Below are 22,681 nucleotides of genomic sequence, written 5' to 3'. Positions count from 1 at the left end.
GTGCGTGACTTTGAAATTGTACGCCACTTAGATTGTTTAGGACGATACTACTAGGGTTGGTAGGTTAAGAGTTCCAGATCATGGATATGTTATGGGCTGCTGTATCTGGTATTCTGCAAGAAATATGAATGTTCATCATTTGCTCACATGACAACGGCTTTGTGCCTTAGTAATGTGAGAGATGAAATAATAGGGATACAAATGACGACTATAACGCAGATCGAATGTATGTATGATGCTATTATCATAGCCTTTAAAAAGGCTATGTTATTATTGTACGTACAAGCCTATATTCCGTGATAATCGAAGGTGGCCACGATCCGGTTCAGGAATCGAAGTAGAAAGTAGCAGAATTTCATTAATTTTCAATGTAGTCGGACTGGATCCAGATTTTTAATTTGCTTTGAAAGTCGTATTTTAGCAGGATTTTTATTCTGATAAAAATTCTTGATAGACTCAACTGGACTGGAATATGACAAATTACCTGATTTAGCAGGATTTCGAATTGCCATAGAGAGCCGGATTGATTCGGATACACAACGTTGTATAGCAGTGGTCGGGAACCTATGGCTCGCGAGCCATATATGGCTCTTTTGGGTATAAGATATGGCTCTTTGCCAAATATTTATTTTTGTACTGAATTGATCAATATCGGAGCGACTTGTTGGTAAATTTTCATCACGGCTAAAATATCTATTCTCGTGGCAGTATAAACATGTCTTTGAGAGGTAAAGACAATGCCGTCTTCGGGTTTAGGGGCTCGGACCCCCTCTCTTCAAAATCATCAAATTTAAGTTACTGTCACGCCAGCGGCCAAAATATCACTCGCAAATTCCATGCGCCAGTATTGTTTGTAATATACTGGAGCCGAATTTCGGCACCTGTTAATTGGCACGCTAAGGATTAGTTCTCTGATTGTGCCGTTTATTTAGTTGCTGACATAACGACTACTCGTACTGTTAAGATGTACTTCTGTAATAAACGTTTATCGTGTGGCGACATCGTTTCGTGATGCAACAGGGAGTACAGGCTTTGTATCCTGGCGTGGTGGCATCGATGGGATTCGAACCCACGCCTTCGAAATGGCTACTGACTCAAACCTCCTGGCGATGTATCCGAATCGAAATCATGAATTGTGCGATACGTTGACTCGAAGAGCACAGCAGATATGGCGCCGCCCATTTCAAAACGCAGTTTTCATATACACATTGTCTTCCTGATCTACGGCGCGAAATGAACTGTTGTGGATGTGACACTCCCAATTACAAACTCGAATTACAAACAACGCAATAGCTATCCACGTTCCGTTTTCTCCACGTTCTGTGTAATATAAAATTTATGCGTGTAGCGCAACGTTATGTTACCACCGAATACTTTGAGAATGGTGAAGTCTGTAAGTATTTAGGGCGGAGATAATAAAGTTGGATTAGCCATAAAAGTCGATTATCGCGTTCGTCAGGATTTATCAACCCAGGATCAAGGAAACCGGTTGATCGCAGCGCATAAAGTTAGTGTTAATCTCTTGATTTATCAAACCAGAACAAACTATAGATAACTTGTTATCTATAAAAACTGGGTACCATTCCTACGCACAAATATTTCTGATAATGACCGAGCCGATGGTCTCCTAGGTAATAGCTTCACTAATTTTGTACCCGCCATTGCAGAGCTATACCAATATTCTATAATCCATTTCTTAGCTGTACCGAACGAATTGGACACGACCTTCATTTTGCGATGATGATAATTCGACATATTGCAGTGGCAGTTTCGCTATCAGCAGGCTGCTGTTTCATTCAACAAATTGACAACTGATGGCCTTTAACGCGTTTTCGCATTATGATGCAACTGATAACGCCACTTGATTTAAAACTCGGGACACCTCGACTAACCATCGGGGGTAACCTTTCCAACTTGATGAGTCCCAATTAGCAGTATTTAATCACACGATTAGCAATATTCCGGATCAGCTAACTTTATTATCTCCGCCTGAGATGCGTCCCGATTAGCAGTTTTTAATCACATGATTAGCATTCTCCCAGATCAGCTGACTTTATTATCTCCGCCCCTTGGATTTTTGGAATCAGTGTGACAGTCACATTCGCTTAATATCAGTTATAATAAATTCTAAACTACTTATACAAGGAATTGCGTTATCCTTGGTGGAGCCTTGACCCGTCTGCGTCTTACCTCTCGTTTCGAGCTTTATATTCGAACAATAAATACCAGTTTTTACAGAGAAAATGTGGCGCACACGAGGAATCCCATGTAGTGCGTTCGAATTAGTGCTACCATTACGTCACGAATTTTCAATTGTGACGTAACAGTTGATTTGCATGTATGGCTCTTTGGGAGTTGAGATGGAAAAAAATAGGGCCAATATGGCTCTTCGGCCAAAAAGGTTCCCGACCACTGTTGTATAGGGTTACCATACGTCCTACTTTAGGAGGATTTGTCCTCCTTTTTCAGGTTATTGAAAATGTCCTCCGAGGACGCCCAAATGTCCTCCTTTTTGAAAATTTTGAAAAACCGTATTCCTTTCCCATTTCCAAAATATGGTAACCCTAACGTCATATATTTACAACGTATATTCACCAACTTTTTAGGGTCAGTGCAGCGCAGGTGAACCCCCTGCATCACGCACTAGCTCTGTGATCAGGAGGAGGAGCTAGTTAGGCCTCGCTGATTCGCGTTTTGTTTATTCGTAATCTGTACGTACGAACAGGACTGGATCGTTCTCATATACAACGGTAGTTTATCTGATAGATATGGAGGAAGATGATGGAGGCATCCACCGGCTGGAAGGTATCGATAATACCGGCAAAACCTTTGGACTCATACTCAAGAAAGACAAACACGCGAGCGGCGAACAGCACGTATTTAAAAAGCCATCGCTACTCGGGCTGGAAAAACTAGCCAAAGAAAAACGGGAGGAACAGAAGGAAAAAGCCAATGCCCACCGAGACAGAAATTACAGACCTGCCAGGGTCGAGACGCCGTCCTACACGGGAGGAGTCAGCGACTCGTATAAGGAAAGAGCACGGAAACGTGAAGAAAAGCATAAACGTGACAGAATAAACGTTTCTAATGATAAAAAGAGAGATAGAGACGACGGGCATCGCTCAAGTCGCAGAGAGAGTGAGCGTAGGGATCAACGTTACGATAAAACTCCGACTCGTACAGATAGAAGAGGTATTGCGACCCCATCAAGAAGTGGCTGGGAAGAAGATGACTCGGCATACGGATCGTACAGATCAAAGAGATCATGGGAATCACCGTCTCCGGCACCTTCCAGGCATGATAAATCTGAAAGATCTTTCAGACCGAGCAGTTCAAGACGGCCGCGTGGCACACCACTTCCTACACCAGTGCACAAGTACAACTCTTGGGCAGATGATCGCAAACGTTTAAGCGAAACACCTACTCCTAGCGGTAACAGGCGAAATGTTAAAGATAAAGATTGGGAAGATATGGAAAAGCAAGCGGATCGAGATTGGTACATGATGGACGAGGGTTACGATGAGCAAAACAACCCCTTTGCTTCGGCATCTGAAGAATACGTGCAAAAGAGAGAGCAGCACATGAAGACGCAACGTCGCGAAAGGATATCCGCGCAGAGGAAACAAATCAACGAGGACAACGAAAAATGGGAGACAAACAGAATGATGAGAAGTGGAGTTGTTTTGCAAACAAAATTTGACGAGGATTTTGAAGAAGATAACGCAGCCCGTGTACATTTATTAGTCCATAACATCGTACCGCCGTTTTTAGACGGAAGAATCGTATTTACAAAGCAGTTTGAACCGGTAATCCCTATGAAAGACGTCACATCCGACATGGCGATCGTGTCTCGTAAAGGCAGCTTGACCGTTCGAAAGCACAGAGAGATGAAAGAACGTAAGAAAGCTCAGAAAAAGGAATGGGAATTAGCCGGCACGAATATCGGAAACATTATGGGCATCAAGAAAAAGGATGATGGAGAAGATCCCGCTGAAAGTGAAGACAGCGACTTTAAATCGGGTCAGAGATTCGCGAATCACATGAATACCAAAAACGTGGCGTCGAGCGAATTCGCGAAAAGCAAAAGTATCTCGGAACAGAGACAGTATCTTCCCATCTACGCCGTTCGCGAAGAACTTTTGAGTATTATCCGAGAGAATAATATTGTCATTATAGTAGGAGAGACAGGATCCGGAAAAACCACGCAGTTAACACAATACTTACATGAGGCAGGGTACTCAAAACATGGGGCCATTGCATGCACACAGCCAAGACGTGTGGCAGCCATGTCTGTTGCAAAACGTGTAAGTGAAGAAATGAAAGTCAAACTCGGTGAGGAAGTAGGATATGCCATTCGGTTCGAAGATGTCACGAGCGAAAACACGGTCATCAAGTATATGACGGACGGAATATTGCTGCGAGAGTCTTTGAGGGAAAAAGACTTGGATAATTACAGTTGTGTTGTGATGGACGAAGCTCACGAAAGGTCCTTGAATACAGATGTACTATTTGGTCTGCTCCGCGACGTTGCGACTAGACGCCAAGACTTGAAGCTAATCGTGACGTCAGCTACTATGGACTCGGAGAAGTTTGCTCACTTTTTCGGCAACGTGCCTTGCTTTAAAATCCCGGGCAGAACGTTCCCTGTCGATATCTTATACAGCAAAAATGTAGTCGAGGACTACGTGGAAGCTGCCGTGAAGCAAGCCTTGCAAATTCACGTTCAAGCTTTCCAAGGTGATATACTAATTTTTATGCCGGGACAAGAAGACATTGAAGTCACTTGCGATCAAATCAGCGAAAGCTTGGGCGAGCTTGATGACGTAGCGGCACTCGCGGTACTTCCTATATATTCACAACTGCCTTCCGATTTGCAAGCAAAGATATTCCAGAAAGCTCCCGATGGATTGCGCAAATGTATTGTCGCCACGAACATCGCAGAAACCTCTCTGACGGTAGACGGTATCATGTTTGTGATTGATTCCGGATATTGTAAAATGAAAGTGTATAATCCAAGGATTGGTATGGACTCGTTATCGATATACCCGGTGTCGCAGGCTAATTCGAATCAGAGATCAGGCCGTGCCGGGAGAACAGGCGCTGGGACGTGTTACAGACTGTATACCTTGAATCAGTATAAACATGAAATGCTAGCCTCCGCCGTCCCTGAAATACAAAGGACTAATCTCGCTAATGTAGTGTTGTTGCTTAAATCTCTTGGCGTTCGAGATTTGTTATCGTTTCATTTCATGGACCCGCCTCCGCAGGATAACATCCTAAACTCTATGTATCAGTTGTGGATATTAGACGCGCTCGACAATACTGGTGCGTTAACGCCTTGCGGAAGGACCATGGTGGAGTTCCCACTCGATCCGCCTTTGTCGAAAATGCTGATCGTGTCGTGCGAGATGGGATGTAGCGAAGAAATTCTGACCATCGTGTCCATGTTGTCTGTCCCGACGATATTTTATCGCCCGAAAGGCAGGGAAGAAGATAGCGATGCGAAACGCGAGAAATTTAACGTTCCCGAAAGCGACCATCTTACATTCTTGAACGTGTATCAGCAATGGAAAATCAACCGATACTCGACAACGTGGGCCAACGAGCATTTTATTCACGCCAAGGCTATGAGAAAAGTCCGAGAAGTGCGATCGCAGCTGAAAGAGATTATGGAGCAGCAAAAAATGCAGCTAGAATCCGTGGGCACGGATTGGGACGTCGTCAGAAAGTGCATCTGCGCCGCATATTTCCACCATGCCGCGCGTTTGAAAGGGATCGGGGAATATGTCAACATCAGGACTGGTATGCCGTGTCACTTGCATCCGACTTCTGCACTGTTCGGAATGGGATTCACGCCAGACTACATCATCTACCACGAGCTGGTTATGACGTCAAAGGAATATATGCAGTGCGTGACCTCGGTGGAAGGCGAGTGGCTTGCCGAACTGGGCCCGATGTTTTACAGCGTCAAAGAAAGTGCCACCACGAGACACGAGAAGAAAAAAGCGGCCAACGACAAGATGTCCGCGATGGAGGAAGAGCTTTATCTCGCCGAGGAGCAGGTGAGGAGTCGAAAGGAGGAAGAAGAGGAGGAGCTGCAGAAAACTTCGAAACGCCTGCGTATTGCCACGCCCGGGGCGCAGGATAAAGGAACTGCTGCCACCCCCAGACGTACCCCTCGTTTTGGTATATAATGGTTCCACAATAGGGCTGTTAAAAAAAAAACTTTTCCTCCAAATTTCACTGGCTACTTGATAAAATTGTTAGGTTGGTTAGAAAAACGCTGCACACCAATTCTCGCTCTATTCCAACTAGTAGAAGCGAAATTCTTGCAGTAGAAAGTTTTGAATTTACCATTAAAAATAAATGAATTTCAAAATTTTTCTGTCGACCCCATGAAATTGTTAGGCTGTCAGTAGAGATGATGCATATCCAATTTGGTTCAATTCCAATGACTAGAAGCGAAGTTATTGCAGTAGAAAAATTTCTAATTCCATGGTTTTATAATAAACAATTGAAGAGTAAGTCACCGTAAATACCATTTTATTCAAATCCAAATTTTTCTACTGCAATAACTTCTAGAGGTTGGAATTAAGCCAAACGTGGTGTGCATCATCTGTACTGACAGCCGAACAATGTTATAGGGTAGACAGAAAAATTTTATAACTTTATTTTTTAATGGTAAATTCAAAACTTTCTATTGCAAGAATCTCGCTTCTACTGGTTGGAATTGAGCGAGAGTTGATGTGCAGCGTTTTTTCAACCAACCTAACAATTTCATCAAGTAGCCGGTGAAATCTGAAGGAATTGTTATTTTTTTTGAACAGCTTTATTCCACAATCATGACCTTGGATGTGAAGTGCTCTTTTTGATAATAATAGCTTTCTCAATGTGACTGAGACTCAGTGGTGCGAAGGAAGAGCGTAATTATGTAGGCTACTTCTCGCTGAAACTTTAACAAAGAGAGCAGGTAAGAGATTGCTAGAACAGGGTACAGATATAGACAGGGATGTAGTCAGCTCACTTTACCATTGATTCCGGACATTTTCATTATACCTGCACATGAAACTTACATACACTGACTGCTAATGTTTTGATATTATTCACAAAACTCCGTGTACAACATTCCTGTAATTCCACTCCCATTTTTCTGTATCGAGCTCTTTCTTTTTGGAGTAAAAAATCGTGTACAACATTCCTGTAATTCCACTCCCATTTTTCTGTATCTGCAGCAATACATATTTATTACTTCAGTGATTGCAACATTTGGCTCGATTAGAAAGTAGTTTTGTTACAAATTCTCCTGACTCCATAACGGTGGATATAATGTTTAGATATTCTTCCTATCCCTGTCGAATGACTGCCAGTGCCCAAATTTCAAAGTCAAATAACTTGTATTTTGTTAGGCTTGCAAACACCGTTGCTGATAAATAGGTACCAGGAAATGGATAGATTTTTGTTAGTTCACAGAACTACTGCATCACATAAAATTCTTCCCAAGCGCCAACGATTGCCGGCTGTTGTAATGAGAGTGACAGCGGTTGCAATGTCGCCAATAGAAAAATTACCAACCACCAATTGGCAGGCAATCAGCAGAGAAATCATCAACCGGCAGGCAATCAGCATAAATACATATCTCAGCCGTCATTTGAGATGAAGAAATGGCATATGAATGTGCAGAAATAGGTTAACCCTCGAGTCCAACATCAGTAACACAACCTCGAAAGATCAGAATCGCTTGGCCCTCGACGGAAAAATCATGTTCTTAAAACCTTCCGCGCATGTTAAAAGTACTGATCTCTTTTTTTTGCCTTTTGACATATAATGAGATAGAACGTCGTGATCTGTAAAATAAAAATCACACATTACATAATGTGATAGAACATCGTGATCCAAGAATTAAAATTTCAATTTATGTGTAAATATCAAGACATCTCAGCCAGGTATCACATGATCATAAAACAACTAGAAGACGGAGTTAGATGTAGAGTAAACACGAAATGTTTATCTGCATTGTTGTAAACCTTCGCTAGAATAGTTTTTATGAGGCGACCTTTTTATCTTTGGAAGCGTGTATGCCTACTAATACAGATAGAACAAAGTTACAGTACCTGACGATTCGCTTAAAAGTGGCTGCATTGTGGACGGTAAAACGTTGTCGCCCGCGGATAATGATATAAAAAATGTAAACGGAATAACCCACAGACACAGGGTGAAGTACGCCATGATCTGAAAGTAAAGTAAAATAAGAGAAAGAATGCTTCTTGAATAACACCATACTCACCTCTGAGAATGAGTAGTACACACCACTGAAGTATTGAAATGCAAAGTAGTGGTTGACCAGTACTAGAGCCACCGTGAGAATAAAGTTTGGTGATGACATTTGGATGAATGGGAAAGATCTCAAAAGGCCGAACTCCACTACGTTGGTGAATAATCCAAGCACTACCATAGTGAATGGAAAGCCTTCGAATATCCATAATCCACCGTATATGATGCACGAGATCTGAAACGCAGAGTTTTTCAGCTGAATCGTAGAAGCTAGATTATGATTTTGGATAATAAAACGGACGTCATAAAATGACCTGGTCATCGGAGTAAAAAAGTACGTACCAATTACAGCGATGGTGACTACGATGAAAAGTATGTATGTGTCAAATAATATGTAAATACTAAATACCAATTTAACACACATGAACAGATGAGTGATCAGCACAGAGATCGAGAAATTGCAGGAAACAAAATATCATTTTTTATAAGTTCCATACAATATCTACTATAAAATTTGAAAACCACGAATCCTACTCTTCACAAATATTATGATTAAACATAGCCTAATTAGTTCAGATCGAAGAGAAGAAAGTAAATGAACAATGATGTCAGCGGTACGTCTTATGTCAAGACCAACATCAGTCATACCTTAATGGGATCAGAGTTCCACGCCATTGCAACGTAACAAAATTATCAAAGGTAGTTTATATCGATACCTGTACTTATCTTTGGATAATTTTCGATACAAAAATGTCATCCTCAAGGACAGATAATTAAAAACAGACTGTGAAGTTCGAAAAAACTATTCGCAAACTTTGTTAATGCTTGGTGGAATCCCAAATGATGTGCTCAAGTCATTGCATGGATGGCTGTATTCAAGACCGGAAACAGTGATTGTTTTTAGCAAAAAGTTACATGTGACAAATGGTTTCTTGCATTTTTCGTAGAATAATTAATTGGAAAGTGCGTGTGACGTTGTCAGTGTCACCAATTGCGTTCTAGGCTGAATTCAGTTACACGAAAGACGTTATTGGAAGAGAAAACATACTTACAATAAGCATTATCTTCAGTAGACTACGAGTTATCATAGTATATTCTTCAATCAACTCGGCCAAGTAGAATAACGCAGCAGCTGCATAAACAAAATAAAGCAGAATACTTTGAGAAAGATGAATAGAATAATGATCACAAAAACTCACCAATCGCTAAAGTAACAAGGAAAATTTGTAGAATCATCGCAAGCCATGTTATGAGGGTGAGAAACCACATTGTTACAAAGCCGGCCCCTTCAACTCTCTTCAGTCTTCAGCCTTGAAACCAAAATACAGACTTGAGAAACGGCTGATCGAATACGCGTCACCTGCGAAGTCACGGTTATGAATACCGGTCTTGAAAATTCGCTATAGCTAAAGTAAAGAAAATATCAATTTCTACAATTTCTGGATACTTCGGTGGAGCATTCGATTATATGCGCTGCTCGGGAAAAATCAACAGCCATAAATTAATCAAAAAATTCTAGGACGGTGTATAGGAAATATAATGTAAATGCGACTGATGGAATCAGTAGATCTCAGAACAAATAGTTAACACAAAGTTTCATCAAAAATCGATGGGGTATCGTGTTTAAAATCCAATATGATCCACTGAAATGCATTTTCATTCGTAGTAACTGCGATTTTCTATCGTAAACAATTTTGCTTTTTATGATTATTAGGGATTGTGATTCGGATGACCGATGATATCCATGGAAACGAGTTGTTTGGGGGATTCCCTCTGTTCCCTACTTTTGTTGTTCGCGTAATCGCATACTGCACCCATAGATTTGCGCCGGGAAACTAATTGCGATAAAAATGACATCAGAAGCCGAAGAAGGCCCATTCTACTTGGAAGGTATTGAAACTATACAGACATAATTATAATTATTGAAGATTTGTGAGGCGATTCAAGTTATAGTAACTATATGATATTCGGATTCGGACTTTTTGACATGTTATTAGACCTTAATATATACTATAGTTGTAACATGAGCGCATCTCTATTCCTTTTCAGCCGTATCTGTTGAAGATGACTCAGATGACGATTACCAATATGAAGAGGTATGAAACTATGGAATGTGGCGAAAATAGCTTGTTTTATACTACGAATTTCATTTGGCATTTAACATATAGTTTGTTCGGTTTATTAGCAATTTTTATCAGTTCAATACGGTACCCCACAAAAAATTGCGATGCAACGAAAAGATGGTAAGGTGTCGAAATGACTTGGAGAAGTCTATGGAATCGGACACCCACCTTGGCCTAGGCGATGTAAAGAGGAGGCAGGCACACTGAATGAAAAGTAAAAGAAGATGGTATAGAAAAACAAGCGACAAAAATGGGGTGGCATGTCACGGATAGTGAGACCGATAGGTCAGGCCGTGGTCCAGTAATCTTGAGGGCGGACTAGTATCCATATCCATTTGAATAGTTACCATATAGTTGCTGACGATTACCCCTGACAAGTGTCAGCTGAAAATATTCAGGTTCATTTCGATATGAATATACTATTCAATTGAATACTGAAGTTCTATACCTCCAAGAAGCTATCCATATTCCGGCGTCAATGCACTCTGGATTTCCCGTGATCAACTATTATTATAATGGGCACGCCAAGCTATTATTACATCCATATTTTGAAACTTAGTTTGGTCTATCTCCTTTATCATTCAGGTTCCCATCGATGACGACACCAGCACTGTAGATTTCATTGAAAATTTGAATGATGCTGTTTACGCGATCGAAGAAGGAAAACGAACTAGCAAAAGTCATGGAGCTGTAAGTGAATGCGTTATTCATTTTAAATAACTCATCTATTAATAATATCTGCACGTACTCAATCCTTTTTTTGCTGCTGAAATGAAATGCATGAGATTCCTTACTGATAGTTGCTTCTTTTTGGTAGCCTATGGAACCAACATCTTCCCGGGATACAGCACGCTCACATCGACCTGAGGTGATCGATGACTTTGTTCGTAACTTTCTTCTCAAGATGGGATTGCATCGAACTTTGAATTCTTTTCAAACCGAATGGTGAGATTCTTTTATGCGATCTCTACTTTGCGACCCCTCATCATCGTAAATATTTACAGGTATGAATTGCAACAACGCGGACAGCTGTCTGAAGACGACGTTGGTGTTGTTCCTGACGCTTACATTCAGTGAGAAATCCATTTAACTCCTTCCAATTTAAATTTCAGGCTAATTTGATTCAACTGACGACACATGTATTGATTATTCGATAGAATCAATAAAATCTGCAGGAATAGCATAATTAGATTCGCTTAAGATAAAAAAAAAAGTGGAGACACTACTTTTACTGCTATTATGACTCATCAAATCTACCAGTAAAGCAGCGATTTAAGAAGTGTGATAAAATAATTAGGGAACTTTTTCGAATTCTCAGATGTTGATTAAGCATCACAACAATTATATCTAGAAACATGAATCTGAGAGATGAAGTTAAAAGGTTGAAGGGGGAGCTGGCAAAGTTCAAGTCAGCCGGAAGGTTTGATTATTCTCATTTGTAATTTTTCATCATAACTTTAAACAATCATACATTAAAATTTTACTGCAGGAAAACAAAGGATGCCTTCGTCAAGGTTCAGAAGGAGAGGGACTATCACAAAATGCACCATCGCAGAGTTGTTCAAGAAAAGAACAGACTCATCGAAGATCTTAAAAGGTAATGGAAGCGGAATCTTATATTATTAGATCAGTTATGCTATGGAATGTTCCAACGAAGTGAAAGTATGATGTTATCGTCAAAATTCCTCTGTCTGGTGTTGGACAATTCATGTCTTGTTTCTGTACATATTTTTTATGATAATACATGTGTGTTTTTGTTCACTGATCTCCGATAGTTCTATATTTTCAGGTTGAAGAGTCACTACAGATCTTATGAACCTACGCTCCGGCAACTGAAGCACAAATACGAGCTGGCGATGAAGGAAAAAATGTTAACGAAACTTGAACGGGACCGCGTAGCTGGACAGGTGATGAATCTTATGATTTATGAGCCCATTTGCCTGCACACTATAGGTAATTACATATTAGGCGACAGGATTGCAAGCGACGTTACGGAATCTACAAAACGGCAGACAAGACCCGATACCTGCGCTAACGGGATATCGCGCCGAACGGGAGAAAAAGCTAGAAGGACCAACGCAAGCTGCATTGAAAGATCACAGAACACAGAAACCATTTGGCGTAGAAAATATCCCTGCCACGCAAGAAAAGCGTAGCACTCATGAAAAGGTGTGATCTAGCAAAATTTGATTTTATAATTTTGTCACACAGTGGCTTCATTACAGGACAGCATCTTCCCTCGTGATGATTGCGTTAATCCTTTGTTATCGTTATCATACCCACCCCCTCCTCATTTGACGAGAATGGGAGGCTTGAAGGTGACAAAGACTATCACGGCACATGACCTGGCGGTCAGCTGGTAAGACTTCAAATGGATTTCGTCAGCCTTATTTTTGTGTTGCATACTTTATTTCGCTACATCTAAAATTTAGCCAATGGACTTCATATGTGTATGATGTGAACATGTCATTATATGTAGTTTGAAGTTAGATTTCATTTAATACGATGTGAAATGTTATTCATTATTATGCAGTTGCACTGTTGCAATAGTTTTTAACATGGTAATCAGGACCAGTGATTACATGCATATAAGACACTTATTTTCAATATTTCAATGCCCTTTCATCAATTATGAACTTGCCGTGTCTTATATGTAACTAATTTTATCAAATTTCCAATCTTCAGCTGTGCACCTGTAAATTGCTAAACTGAGCTCATATAACTCTTTCATGTTTCTGTTATTGAAGTGGCTTGATATGTCGACAAATTGGTATTTTATATATCTATCTTGTTGATCACAGTGTAAGAATTCATCCCAGAAAAGAAATAGCAGTAACAGCATCGGATGACAGACTGTGGAAAATGTGGTCACTTTTAGAAGGGCAAATTGTTATGACTGGAGATGGCCACACTGATTGGATCGCTGACTGTGACTTTCATCCGACGTAAGTGAATTTCGGTCAAGATTTAGAACTACTCTCTAGTAGTCTGACACGAGTGTATGTTTCTCTTGATATCAGTGGGAAACAATTAGTCACTGGTGGTGGGGATACTACGGTCAAGATTTGGGATTTCGCCAAAGCACATTGCGCGTTGACGTTTGGCGAGCACACTCAAGCAGTATGGGGAGTGACGTGGCATTCATGCGGAGACTTCATAGCTTCTTGCTCAATGGACTGCACCTCGAAAATCTGGGATCTCCAAAGGTGAACACCGGTCATTAAAGTGCATTAAAGTGGCAAAGGCTCTGAATAATCACATAAACACATAACCATGCTATACATACCGGTTGGCAGAGATTGTGATGTGTGAATAAATCGGTACATCTACCTCATAATTATCAACGCACTTGGCGAGTAATAGAAGCTTAAATATCAATAGCAATTCGAAAATTCTGCTAATGTCCTCTCATTTCCTTTCAGTGAAAGATGCCGTTCTACCCTTCGTGGACACACAGATTCAGTTAACAGCATCTCGTTCTTGCATTATTCCAACACACTCCTCACATCGTCTGCTGACAAAACACTTTGTCTCTGGGATGCACGAACCGTAGGTTCATCAAGCCTCCTAACAGATTTGTTTGTGATGTGTCTTTTATTCAGGGACTATGTGCTCAAACCTTTTACGGACACATGCACTCGGTGAATGATACGGTCTTTAATATGAAGGTGAGTTAACATGTTTATGAATAATATGCTCGGTTATTGCATTGCGAATGTTTCAGGGAGACACGATTGCTTCGTGCGACAGCTATGGCATTGTTAAAATATGGGACACTAGAGTTCTTTCACCAAAAGCAAGTATCAACGTTGGACCTCATCCCGCTAACAAAATCGCATTTGATCCAACCGGTAAGTTTTTACCCTATGCAATTTCCGCAGTAGCCTCTAGCAATAAATTTCTTTGAGACGTTTGGGATCATGGTATGGTGTTGTATGACGAAAATCTCGAGACATAAGCACCCGAATTAACCGCCAGTGAAGTAAAAAATATCATTTATCCGGCGAATGTTCCCTAAAGTACATGAAAATTTCGTCATAGAGTGAGAAGAAATGGTACTTATGGCAATTAGTGTCCCAATCTGCCTGCTAAAATAAAAAACCACTGCAACAACCCCAAGTAGTAAATGCCCAATTGTTCATTTTATAGCGAGTTTCTTGACTGAGCAGTGAACCTTTTTTATAGTTAATTATTCTTGAATAATGAGTATTTTTTGTCACTCAGGTAAGCTGTTGGCTGTGGCTAGCAATGACGGAACGGTCAAAATGATCGACTTATCCAGTAACGAGCACAGCCTTCTCTCCGGTCACAGAGACGCAGTGCAGGCCGTAGCATTTGACAAAACGGGACAGCTACTTGTATCTGCGGGATCAGACGGACTGTTGCAATTGTGGTCGTAAAATACTATTCCTTGTGTTGAAGTGGCTGTAAAATGGTATAGCTTATACGGACGTGGATATCCATAATACATTATTTCTAGCAGTTGACAGCATTTCCATATTCAAGTACATTGTACAAGCCAGAAAGAATGGAAGTCAGCCTTGTTTTTGTCTGCACCATCAGGGTGCTTTGACGATGGAGATGCGAAGGAAGTGTTGGTTGGTCGAGTATACACTTGGTTGTGTTGATTCGGGGCATCCAATACGACTTGATTGATATATATTTTTATAGCCTTTCTCGACTGTAGGCCGTAGGGTCTTTTGCCTCTTTAGATAAACATCTTGAGTGACTACGAGGAAAATGAGTGTAACATGAACGCAAGGCATTCGATATCAGTCAAGAGTTTCGAAAAAGTTACTGACTATCGCTTGAATTCGAGACTGAACACTGACTTGACTCGGTGGTGAATAGAAAATGACTGAAATCAAAACTGCATAAGTGTTATTGACTTGGTTACACAACCCTACACCATCGTTTTTCGTCTTCACTCTATCTGAATGCTAAGCGCCGAGTATGGAAGCCGCAGACACCAGTCTTACTCAGAGAAGTCTTTGGTCTGTAGATTGCACCCACGACCCAACAACAGAAGCCAGACGCGCTACAATTGCGCTATCTAATCAAAAAACCCGAGGAATATCAAGACTCCAATATTCCCGAATCATAAATCTTGGCCCGCTATATCCATATTTGCAAAGTATGGCTGTGAGTCATCTAGGTTAGACCTTCTCAAACCAGTTCGTTCGTTATTGAATTTCAACAGAGGATACAAAGCAAACGGTTTATTGCAAGCATGATGTAAAAACGAATACCCAACACTAGGTTTCAGACAGCATTCAAATAAGTTGTAAATGTTTAGAAAAATAACGAATTGCAACACATGTGCCAATGAAAGTGAAATGAAATTCAAAAAAAGTTTTCAGATAGACCTAACAATGCCTGCTTCACATGTGGCACTCTAGAAACAGTTGTTACAAAAAGCAGTTTCGTTTCAGACATTTGACTACTTCATTGATAAGCAGCACCTGAACAGTTTGTAGCAGTACTCAATTTGTTACAAGCTGCGCCAGTTTGACAGCATTTCAAGGTCACGGCTGGAATGTAGCATAGGGAATATGCCATGTACCGGTATTCAGGCCGTAATTGCATCGCAATCGAAATTGAAGATGCGTTCATCCCAGACAATGCCAAATTACACTGCTTGGTGCTTACACCCCATTGCCATCCTTGTATGTAAGGTATCTCTTTTCGAATTCAACGTATTTGTTCGTTTTGGGAAATTTACTTCTGCAGTCGTTGATCACAAACTGTTCGAAGAATCCAAGCATCGGGTATTCTTTTGGGTAGACAATGCCCCATGCAGAATAACAAGCAATGAGATCAATAATCATGCCACAAATTCCTTCCCCTTCAACGCAGGGAATAGCTTTCCCGTGGGCATGAATACTTCCGTGAGTTCTGCCCGATTCCAGCACGGTTACCACCAAATGTGGCGGATCATCCTTCTGGCTTATTACCTCCTCGTTTTCCTAAATAAAGACACATTTGGTAACGTCCCACCTTATAATGCACAAGATGTTCCAAGTACAGATGACTGATAATGTCGTGTCAGGATTCCAGCAAAGGGTGCAGGGTTTGATTGAAACTATTCAATGGGCCCGTCATGTAGTACTTGACCAGAGAGATGGGTTTTTCCAAGACGACAATGTAAGCTACAACATTGTACAATCATGAGTGACTGCATCAGACGTTGAAAGTAGCCGAATGTAAGTTTTAGGGTTGTGTCTTTAGCGCTACAGACAATTTGAACGAAAGATAAATCAACCAATAACTTGATGCGACTTAGTGGCATCCACATCCAGACATTAACAAAGTACGCCTACTTCAAGCAGTTTTTCCCTACTTACACCACCTACTCAAATGATAGGTGTAATGTAAGCAGAGAGCAGTTTTGGGGGTTTGTTTCACGTTTGCTACACCTTTATTAACTGGACGAAATAACCCCTGTACAGGGGTTGCTCGCGATTTTTTGGTGACTCGACTTAACTTGAGTCATTTTCTTAAAAATGAAAAATGACTCGAGTCAATTTGTGTATTGACTCGACTTGTACTCGAGTCATTGCGCATGACTCGGACCAATTCATATAACTCAAGAATGTGTCTCCCAATACAGGCATTTCATCGGAATTTCGCAGAATAGTAAAGTTTATCACACCATTATTTTTTCGTCTATCAGTACTGCCTGTACTGGTACTTGAAAATGCTACCAGAAACTGCTAAAAGTGAGGAAAATTAGTATATTATGAATTTGAAGCATTCGATATCACCAAGCAGAGTCGTAAAAAGTGGGTTTCACATGACATAAACTTGGAACTGAACAGTCTACACAATGTCTTGTACTCGGACTGAGTCAAAACACTATGACTCGACACTCTATTGTGTGACTTGGACTTGACTCAGTGGTGAATTGGTGACTCAAGTCTAAACTATAAAAGCGAGATTGACTAGTGACTCGGAACCTTAAGACTTTGTTACAACCCTACACTGTACCTGTACCAGAGTAACTGAATTTATTTTGGAAAATTGTGCCTGTTTGTAGCGTCATTATCATTTCATGTCAGTTACACAGACGCAGTCTGTAAATTTAATACACTCTGCGGTAGTAGCATTCCGGGTAAATTATAACGTATGTGATCCCTCCTCCATTAAATCCACTTTTCAAACTGACCACCTACTAAACACCATGAGCAAAACATTCTTAAGGTTATTGTGAATTTCCAGCACAAAATCTACTGTAAATTAAAGAAGGATAAATTACAATAAACTGAATCTACAAAGTACTTATAAGACGGATTGCTACCGAAAAATCAAACACAGAATACACCTGCGAGAAATCACTAACATGACAGAACATATCAGGAACAATACATTTGCCAAACCCACCATTTTCAAGGTCAGCAAGTTAGCAGAGTACTTTGATTTCACACGTCTATCACTCAATTGTTGCTGGAGTTGAAGGAGAGTGTTTGCTTCCTGTGCCTCGTCCTCCTGATAATGTAAAAAGGGGTAAAACAAGTCCGCACACTATTAGCTACACACTTACCTTTCCCGAAACAATGTCAAGCAATGTCTGAATGGTATGAAGCATCTCAACATAATTCTTTTTCATCTCAACAATACTTATGGGTAACAACTGATTCATGTCCTCTCGAACCTGAAATGAATACAAAAATTACTGTTTCTGTTGCATACAGCAAGTCTACAAGCAAGATAAGTCCAAAAACATAGCACTTACTAATCTCAAATCGCCCAAGGTTGGAATAGTTTGTAAGATTTGACGAGCATTCCTGGGTTCAATTTTTTCCAATTTCAAGCGTCGAATTGGAAATACTCTATTGAACAGGGTCAAGAGTTTTCTCCACTCGCAATTTCCCCGAGAGAATTCAATGTCCAAAAATTCATATGCTTTCTGGAGACCGGCTGTAATTGGGTCATCTGATAACAAAGTCTTAGTTAAACCAGTTCAATTTCAATAATTGATATAGGCTACTTGCCTCCATCCAAGTTAACGGTTGTCTCACCATTTGGATTGTTCTGCCCCGCAGCCCTTCGATGGGAACGTAGATTTCGAAGTTTCTGTGAAATCTTTTTTGATATGTATGACTGCAGGAAAATAATTGATGTGTAAAGATTTTGTAATGTCATTAATTCCACCAACAGACGCACATATTCATGCTTTCCAGGATATCTGAGACACGGATACTTTTGACAGAGCGCACTGCAATAGCGCAGGTAGCTGCCTTTCGATCTCATATCTCCAAAGGCAATGATGTGATATCCAATCTCATTAATGACCTTATTCATGCAAAAGGCACCGTTGCCAGATGATAATGCCGTCTCCACTTGTTTGCTAAATATCGGCAGAGGTATCACTTTTGGACCGGTAAAGCGTTTTCCCTTGGTCGCATTCTGTACACAACATGATATTACAATTATTTTACAAGGTATTATGATGAAGAATAAAGCATATACTTTGGACATTTCCTTCCCAGCAAAAATATTGACGAAATCTGACTCTTGAAATAATGAAGAATCCGCATCCTTTGTGGTGTCGGTAGCCTTTATAGATTAATCATATGATGAATAATAGTTCTGATGTAGGAAATAGCTACACATACCTGATCAGACATTTGGCTGAGTTCCATTTCATTATTAACAGACCATGAAACTGGAGGGTTTCTAGAATTGCCAGGCGTTAGCTCTACGTGTGTATCAACAGAGCGACCTTTAGCAGCACCATTCAATGTATTAGACTGCACACCATTGTAATTGCCAACGGACACTTTTGCAGCAATCATTTTCTGATTGGAGTCCAACTTCGAAGTATCTTTTGAATTGCAAGAATTAGGCAGTGATTCGCTATTAATTGGCTTTCCACTCATAGAAATATCATAAACTTCCAAGTTATCAGTCATCATTGGTTCGGAGTTAGCATGCGATGCTGAATCAGGCCACGTAGATGCATCGTTTATATCTGCCGCTCCCCAAGACTGTAAATGATAATGGCTTACATAAGTGATGGTGAAAACAAATAAAAATGTTATATAAACTTACCTCCTGAAGAATCATAAGTTTACGAGCAACTCCCACTTTATTCTTGAACATGAGATAAAAGTCACTATCTCGCAGTAAGCCAAAGACATAGGAATCCACTTCATTTTCTTAAAAAACAATACAGAATGACTATTGCGAGAAAAAATACTAATCTATGATGCTGCTGCAGTTTGTGCTCTGCAAGTATGATCATTGATCAATTATACACTTTATGCCCTCGCTATAAGCCTATAACATGTTCATTCTACAGCCTTACCGTCCACTGCATATATATTTTGAGATTTAATCTAGAGCGTTAAATTTGTTAGTCATTTAAAATCATCACAACATTGCAGAGACATGCAGGACGATGAAAGACAAATACCGCTGGCAAAAAAATTATCGTTACTTGCAGGGTGAAGTGCGTACGACCTGATTGTACGATTATATATTGTCTTATATCCAAGATTTACATACCTTCCAACACTTCTACGTGACGGCTGTCAATGCCCTTTCCTACCAAAAACTTTGCCAATTTCGCATCCATCATGTGAAACACGTGTGCACATCAGTCCCGTTCAACAGTACACTTTCTGGTGTCTTGATTCTTTCCTCGAGCTTTCTTCATGAGCATGAGCATCATTCGGATTCGGATAGCAATCGAACCGGATTTTGCACAATTTTATGGGAGTCAGATTGCATACGGATTTCAGATTTTGTTACGAATGTTTTCGGATGGTTGTTACCAGAAGTGAGTTTTAATTACAATGCAAATGAAGAAAATCACAAACTCGACAACAAAACTCTGGCAGTGGAGCATGTGATAATTTAATTCCACAATTTCATCATTTCAATACGCCACAATGAAAACATAGCCTTTATAAAGGCTATGATGAAAAGATAAGAAGGTTTCGAAACGACTTGGAGCAGTCTTTGAAATCAGACGCCCACTTTGCCTAGGCGATGTGAAAAAGGAGGCATGCACACTTGCACAGTTGCACAGCACACTGAATGAAAGGGAGATGATATCCAATGTCGCTGTTTTGGAGCCAATAAACGAGACACACAGAAAATACGGCTTGATCATGAAAATGTACCGACCTTTGTAATACACAAATTGGTTCGAATTTATGATAAGATTTGTTTGACTGGTTTCTCTGGGAAACACCGTCGAAGACCGTTGGTATGCTTCAGTGCAGGGGTGTGTGACAAGCGAGTGCGGGCCTATGAGACGCATTCATATCAAGGTCAACCCCTTCTGCGTAGGGACACAAATAGTCGTAAAGTTTTGGCCAATAAGTTCGGTGCAAAAAGAACCTTGACCAAATATGACTGTCGACTGTCGCTGCATGGTCGGCCAAAACTTTCTATTGGTTTGGTATGCTCCGTTGTCGAAATGGTTGGCAGTCGGCACCAAATAGTCAATCTGAGTGGACATCGACATAGGTAGTACAAATCGACGAGCGGAGGAATAAAACATGCAATCCAATTTGAAATCGATTTCGTCGGACAAGTTTCGTAGGGCTATGTTGCGTGTCCGTTGCTGTTGTTCAGTTCAGTTCGGTTCGGTTTATTAGTAATTTTTATCAGTTCAATACATCACAAAAATTGCGATACAATGAAATGTGTTGTTGCGTTGTTGAGTGTGTGTGCGCGTTCTTTATGTCATACATGCGCGTAAAATCGCAGCGTACAACTCAAACTCGTATAAAAAATGCGTTCGTTTTGATGTGCGAGGTTGGATCGCGGGATGTCACTTACAACACATAATTTGGTCGCGGATTTGCCACAGTTTTAAGGTTATTGAACTGTGATGAACTTTCAAGTTACATTGAGTTGAAGAGCCAATCACACGGTATCGTGACTTTCTTTGCTCTTCTCATTTACTCGTGAGACAGAAAGTATCATACGGTAGCGAGCTGTAATGTGCCTACTCTCTATATAGATATTGATGTAGCATTATAGTATTTTTAGCTGTTGCATTTCTGGATGCTGTGGAGGCCATTGGTGAAACTATCGAATGTGATTGTGTAACTGAAATTTCCGCATAGACTCGATTCATCGAAATAGCTGGTATGAACTAAAAGGCTCCCGATAATGTTTCAGAGATTTCTTGGCAAATGATATCGAGTCGCACGATCCGGCGCGCATGAAATAAGCCATACGGTCACGGCAACAGCTGGAACGTAACTGTTCCCGAAATTAGCAAAATAAAGTGACGTTTTCTGTCATTTCTCAAGGCTAGAATCATTTTGCGTGTAATTTAAACACCCAAGATTTTTTGACGCTCCAAGGTAGCCTGAATATGCCATATTTGCCTCCTTATGTTGGACTGATTAATGCGCAATAGCAAGCAACATTCAACACATAGTTTTCAGATTTTGAAAAGGGTTCTCCGACTCTCACGGATGCACGAGTGACTCAGGCGATTAAAAGACAGAGCGAAGTAGAAATTTTAATGAACGACTGCATAGGTGGCTGACTCAGAGAACGCGCAACGCCCCTGATATATTGAACTAAACAGTCATGTACTTGGATACAAATCTCGAGCAGCATGCATATAGAAAATTGGCGATCTTGATCAAATGCCCTCTACATCATGGGTCACCAACACGCGGCCCGCGAGGTCATTTTTAGCCACCCGCGATATGATTTGAGACTTCGGAAGAACGCCGAGTAAAGCATTTTGAAATGCTGAAATTGATTTCAGTTTCAAAATACCGTAGTTGTATGAAAATGAGCTACTCGCCTGTTCCCAACATCACTATTCCTCACGGCGAGGGCAACAGCGTTCCGTTGCGGGAGAATCGGCCGAGTTGTATGGGCGAATTTCATTGACGTATAATGTGGACCAGACACTGCCAAGACCGAGACGCTTGTAAAATGGCTTAGTGCTTCACACAATATCAAGCTTCAGGAGATGGTCTTTCAGCTAACACCGTGCCTCGTTTAGCCCCAGTCGCCGAAAAGCGTTGTCAGCTATTGTGCGCAGCTCATAGTTCACAATAAAATTCACGATCATTGCATTTCTTCTTTCTATTTTGGTAACTAGCCTACTAACCATGCCCGTCGTCCATGTTAGAGAGCGCAGCGTTGTAAATGCGTGGCCGATTCTGTCTCAATAATGCATTCTTGCGGCCTCTACGAAATCTGTAAATTGGCCCGCGACCCGTTTTGAGTTGGCGAAAACTGCACTACATGGATCTACAATATATAGCAAGGGACCTCTAAAACGGTCTAACTTCACAAATAGCAAT

The 22,681-nt window shown here is 40.7% G+C and overlaps 4 protein-coding genes across 6 annotated transcripts; 2 read left to right on the top strand and 2 right to left on the bottom strand.

Moving 5' to 3' along the window:
- The first annotated feature begins 2,679 nt into the window (after positions 1 to 2,679).
- On the top strand, positions 2,680 to 6,895 carry LOC145455356 (pre-mRNA-splicing factor ATP-dependent RNA helicase PRP16-like). Its single transcript, XM_080333319.1, has one exon. It carries the CDS (start codon positions 2,769 to 2,771, stop codon positions 6,192 to 6,194), a length of 3,426 nt encoding a protein of 1,141 aa, XP_080189445.1. The 5' UTR covers positions 2,680 to 2,768; the 3' UTR covers positions 6,195 to 6,895.
- A 480-nt stretch (positions 6,896 to 7,375) lies between these two features.
- LOC145455371 (protein TEX261-like) lies at positions 7,376 to 9,734 on the bottom strand. Its single transcript, XM_080333338.1, has 5 exons — positions 9,471 to 9,734; positions 9,324 to 9,403; positions 8,285 to 8,506; positions 8,112 to 8,229; positions 7,376 to 7,844 (listed from the first exon to the last, which is right to left on the bottom strand). The coding sequence occupies exons 1-5, from the start codon at positions 9,538 to 9,540 to the stop codon at positions 7,729 to 7,731; spliced, it is 606 nt and encodes a 201-aa protein (XP_080189464.1). The 5' UTR covers positions 9,541 to 9,734; the 3' UTR covers positions 7,376 to 7,728.
- A 268-nt stretch (positions 9,735 to 10,002) lies between these two features.
- Positions 10,003 to 14,881, top strand: LOC145455363 (sperm-associated antigen 16 protein-like). Its single transcript, XM_080333325.1, has 16 exons — positions 10,003 to 10,161; positions 10,321 to 10,367; positions 10,980 to 11,084; positions 11,212 to 11,339; positions 11,399 to 11,467; positions 11,746 to 11,814; positions 11,884 to 11,991; positions 12,184 to 12,301; positions 12,363 to 12,563; positions 12,620 to 12,753; positions 13,196 to 13,339; positions 13,415 to 13,600; positions 13,817 to 13,943; positions 13,997 to 14,062; positions 14,119 to 14,245; positions 14,619 to 14,881. The coding sequence occupies exons 1-16, from the start codon at positions 10,122 to 10,124 to the stop codon at positions 14,792 to 14,794; spliced, it is 1,845 nt and encodes a 614-aa protein (XP_080189451.1). The 5' UTR covers positions 10,003 to 10,121; the 3' UTR covers positions 14,795 to 14,881.
- Positions 14,882 to 15,598: 717 nt separating this feature from the next.
- On the bottom strand, positions 15,599 to 22,589 carry LOC145455366 (uncharacterized). 3 transcript variants are annotated; one of them, XM_080333330.1, is made up of 10 exons: positions 19,902 to 22,589; positions 19,446 to 19,552; positions 19,010 to 19,381; positions 18,864 to 18,950; positions 18,558 to 18,800; positions 18,386 to 18,494; positions 18,127 to 18,326; positions 17,935 to 18,045; positions 17,775 to 17,879; positions 15,599 to 16,360 (listed from the first exon to the last, which is right to left on the bottom strand). In XM_080333330.1, the coding sequence occupies exons 1-10, from the start codon at positions 19,972 to 19,974 to the stop codon at positions 16,040 to 16,042; spliced, it is 1,728 nt and encodes a 575-aa protein (XP_080189456.1). In that variant the 5' UTR covers positions 19,975 to 22,589; the 3' UTR covers positions 15,599 to 16,039. The 3 variants fall into 3 exon arrangements, with proteins under 3 accessions (XP_080189456.1, XP_080189457.1, XP_080189458.1); XM_080333331.1 differs by having other exon boundaries at positions 18,413 to 18,494; XM_080333332.1 differs by having other exon boundaries at positions 18,127 to 18,311; positions 18,413 to 18,494.
- Between the last annotated feature and the right edge of the window lie 92 nt (positions 22,590 to 22,681).

This window comes from Botryllus schlosseri, chromosome 14 (assembly GCF_051294905.1).
Source record: "Botryllus schlosseri isolate E-star chromosome 14, Bs_hap1, whole genome shotgun sequence".
Classification (NCBI taxonomy): Eukaryota; Metazoa; Chordata; class Ascidiacea; order Stolidobranchia; family Styelidae; genus Botryllus; species Botryllus schlosseri.
Note: the sequence above shows the minus strand (reverse complement) of the source record. Positions and strands in the feature narration are given on the sequence as shown.

Coding starts and splice junctions, on each gene's coding strand:
- LOC145455356 (XM_080333319.1), top strand. CDS start 2,769: ATGGAGGAAGATGATGGAGGCATCCACCGGCTGGAAGGTATCGATAAT.
- LOC145455366 (XM_080333330.1), bottom strand. CDS start 19,974: ATGATGGATGCGAAATTGGCAAAGTTTTTGGTAGGAAAGGGCATTGAC. Junction 18,951..19,009: donor TCAGCCAAATGTCTGATCAG/GTATGTGTAGCT, acceptor TAATCTATAAAG/GCTACCGACACCACAAAGGA. Junction 18,046..18,126: donor CCTTGGGCGATTTGAGATTA/GTAAGTGCTATG, acceptor TATTCATTTCAG/GTTCGAGAGGACATGAATCA.
- LOC145455371 (XM_080333338.1), bottom strand. CDS start 9,540: ATGTGGTTTCTCACCCTCATAACATGGCTTGCGATGATTCTACAAATT. Junction 8,507..9,323: donor TACTGAAGATAATGCTTATT/GTAAGTATGTTT, acceptor TCTGCGTTTCAG/ATCTCGTGCATCATATACGG. Junction 8,230..8,284: donor TGTACTACTCATTCTCAGAG/GTGAGTATGGTG, acceptor CTTTACTTTCAG/ATCATGGCGTACTTCACCCT.
- LOC145455363 (XM_080333325.1), top strand. CDS start 10,122: ATGACATCAGAAGCCGAAGAAGGCCCATTCTACTTGGAAG. Junction 11,815..11,883: donor AAGTTCAAGTCAGCCGGAAG/GTTTGATTATTC, acceptor ATTTTACTGCAG/GAAAACAAAGGATGCCTTCG. Junction 13,944..13,996: donor GTCTCTGGGATGCACGAACC/GTAGGTTCATCA, acceptor TCTTTTATTCAG/GGACTATGTGCTCAAACCTT.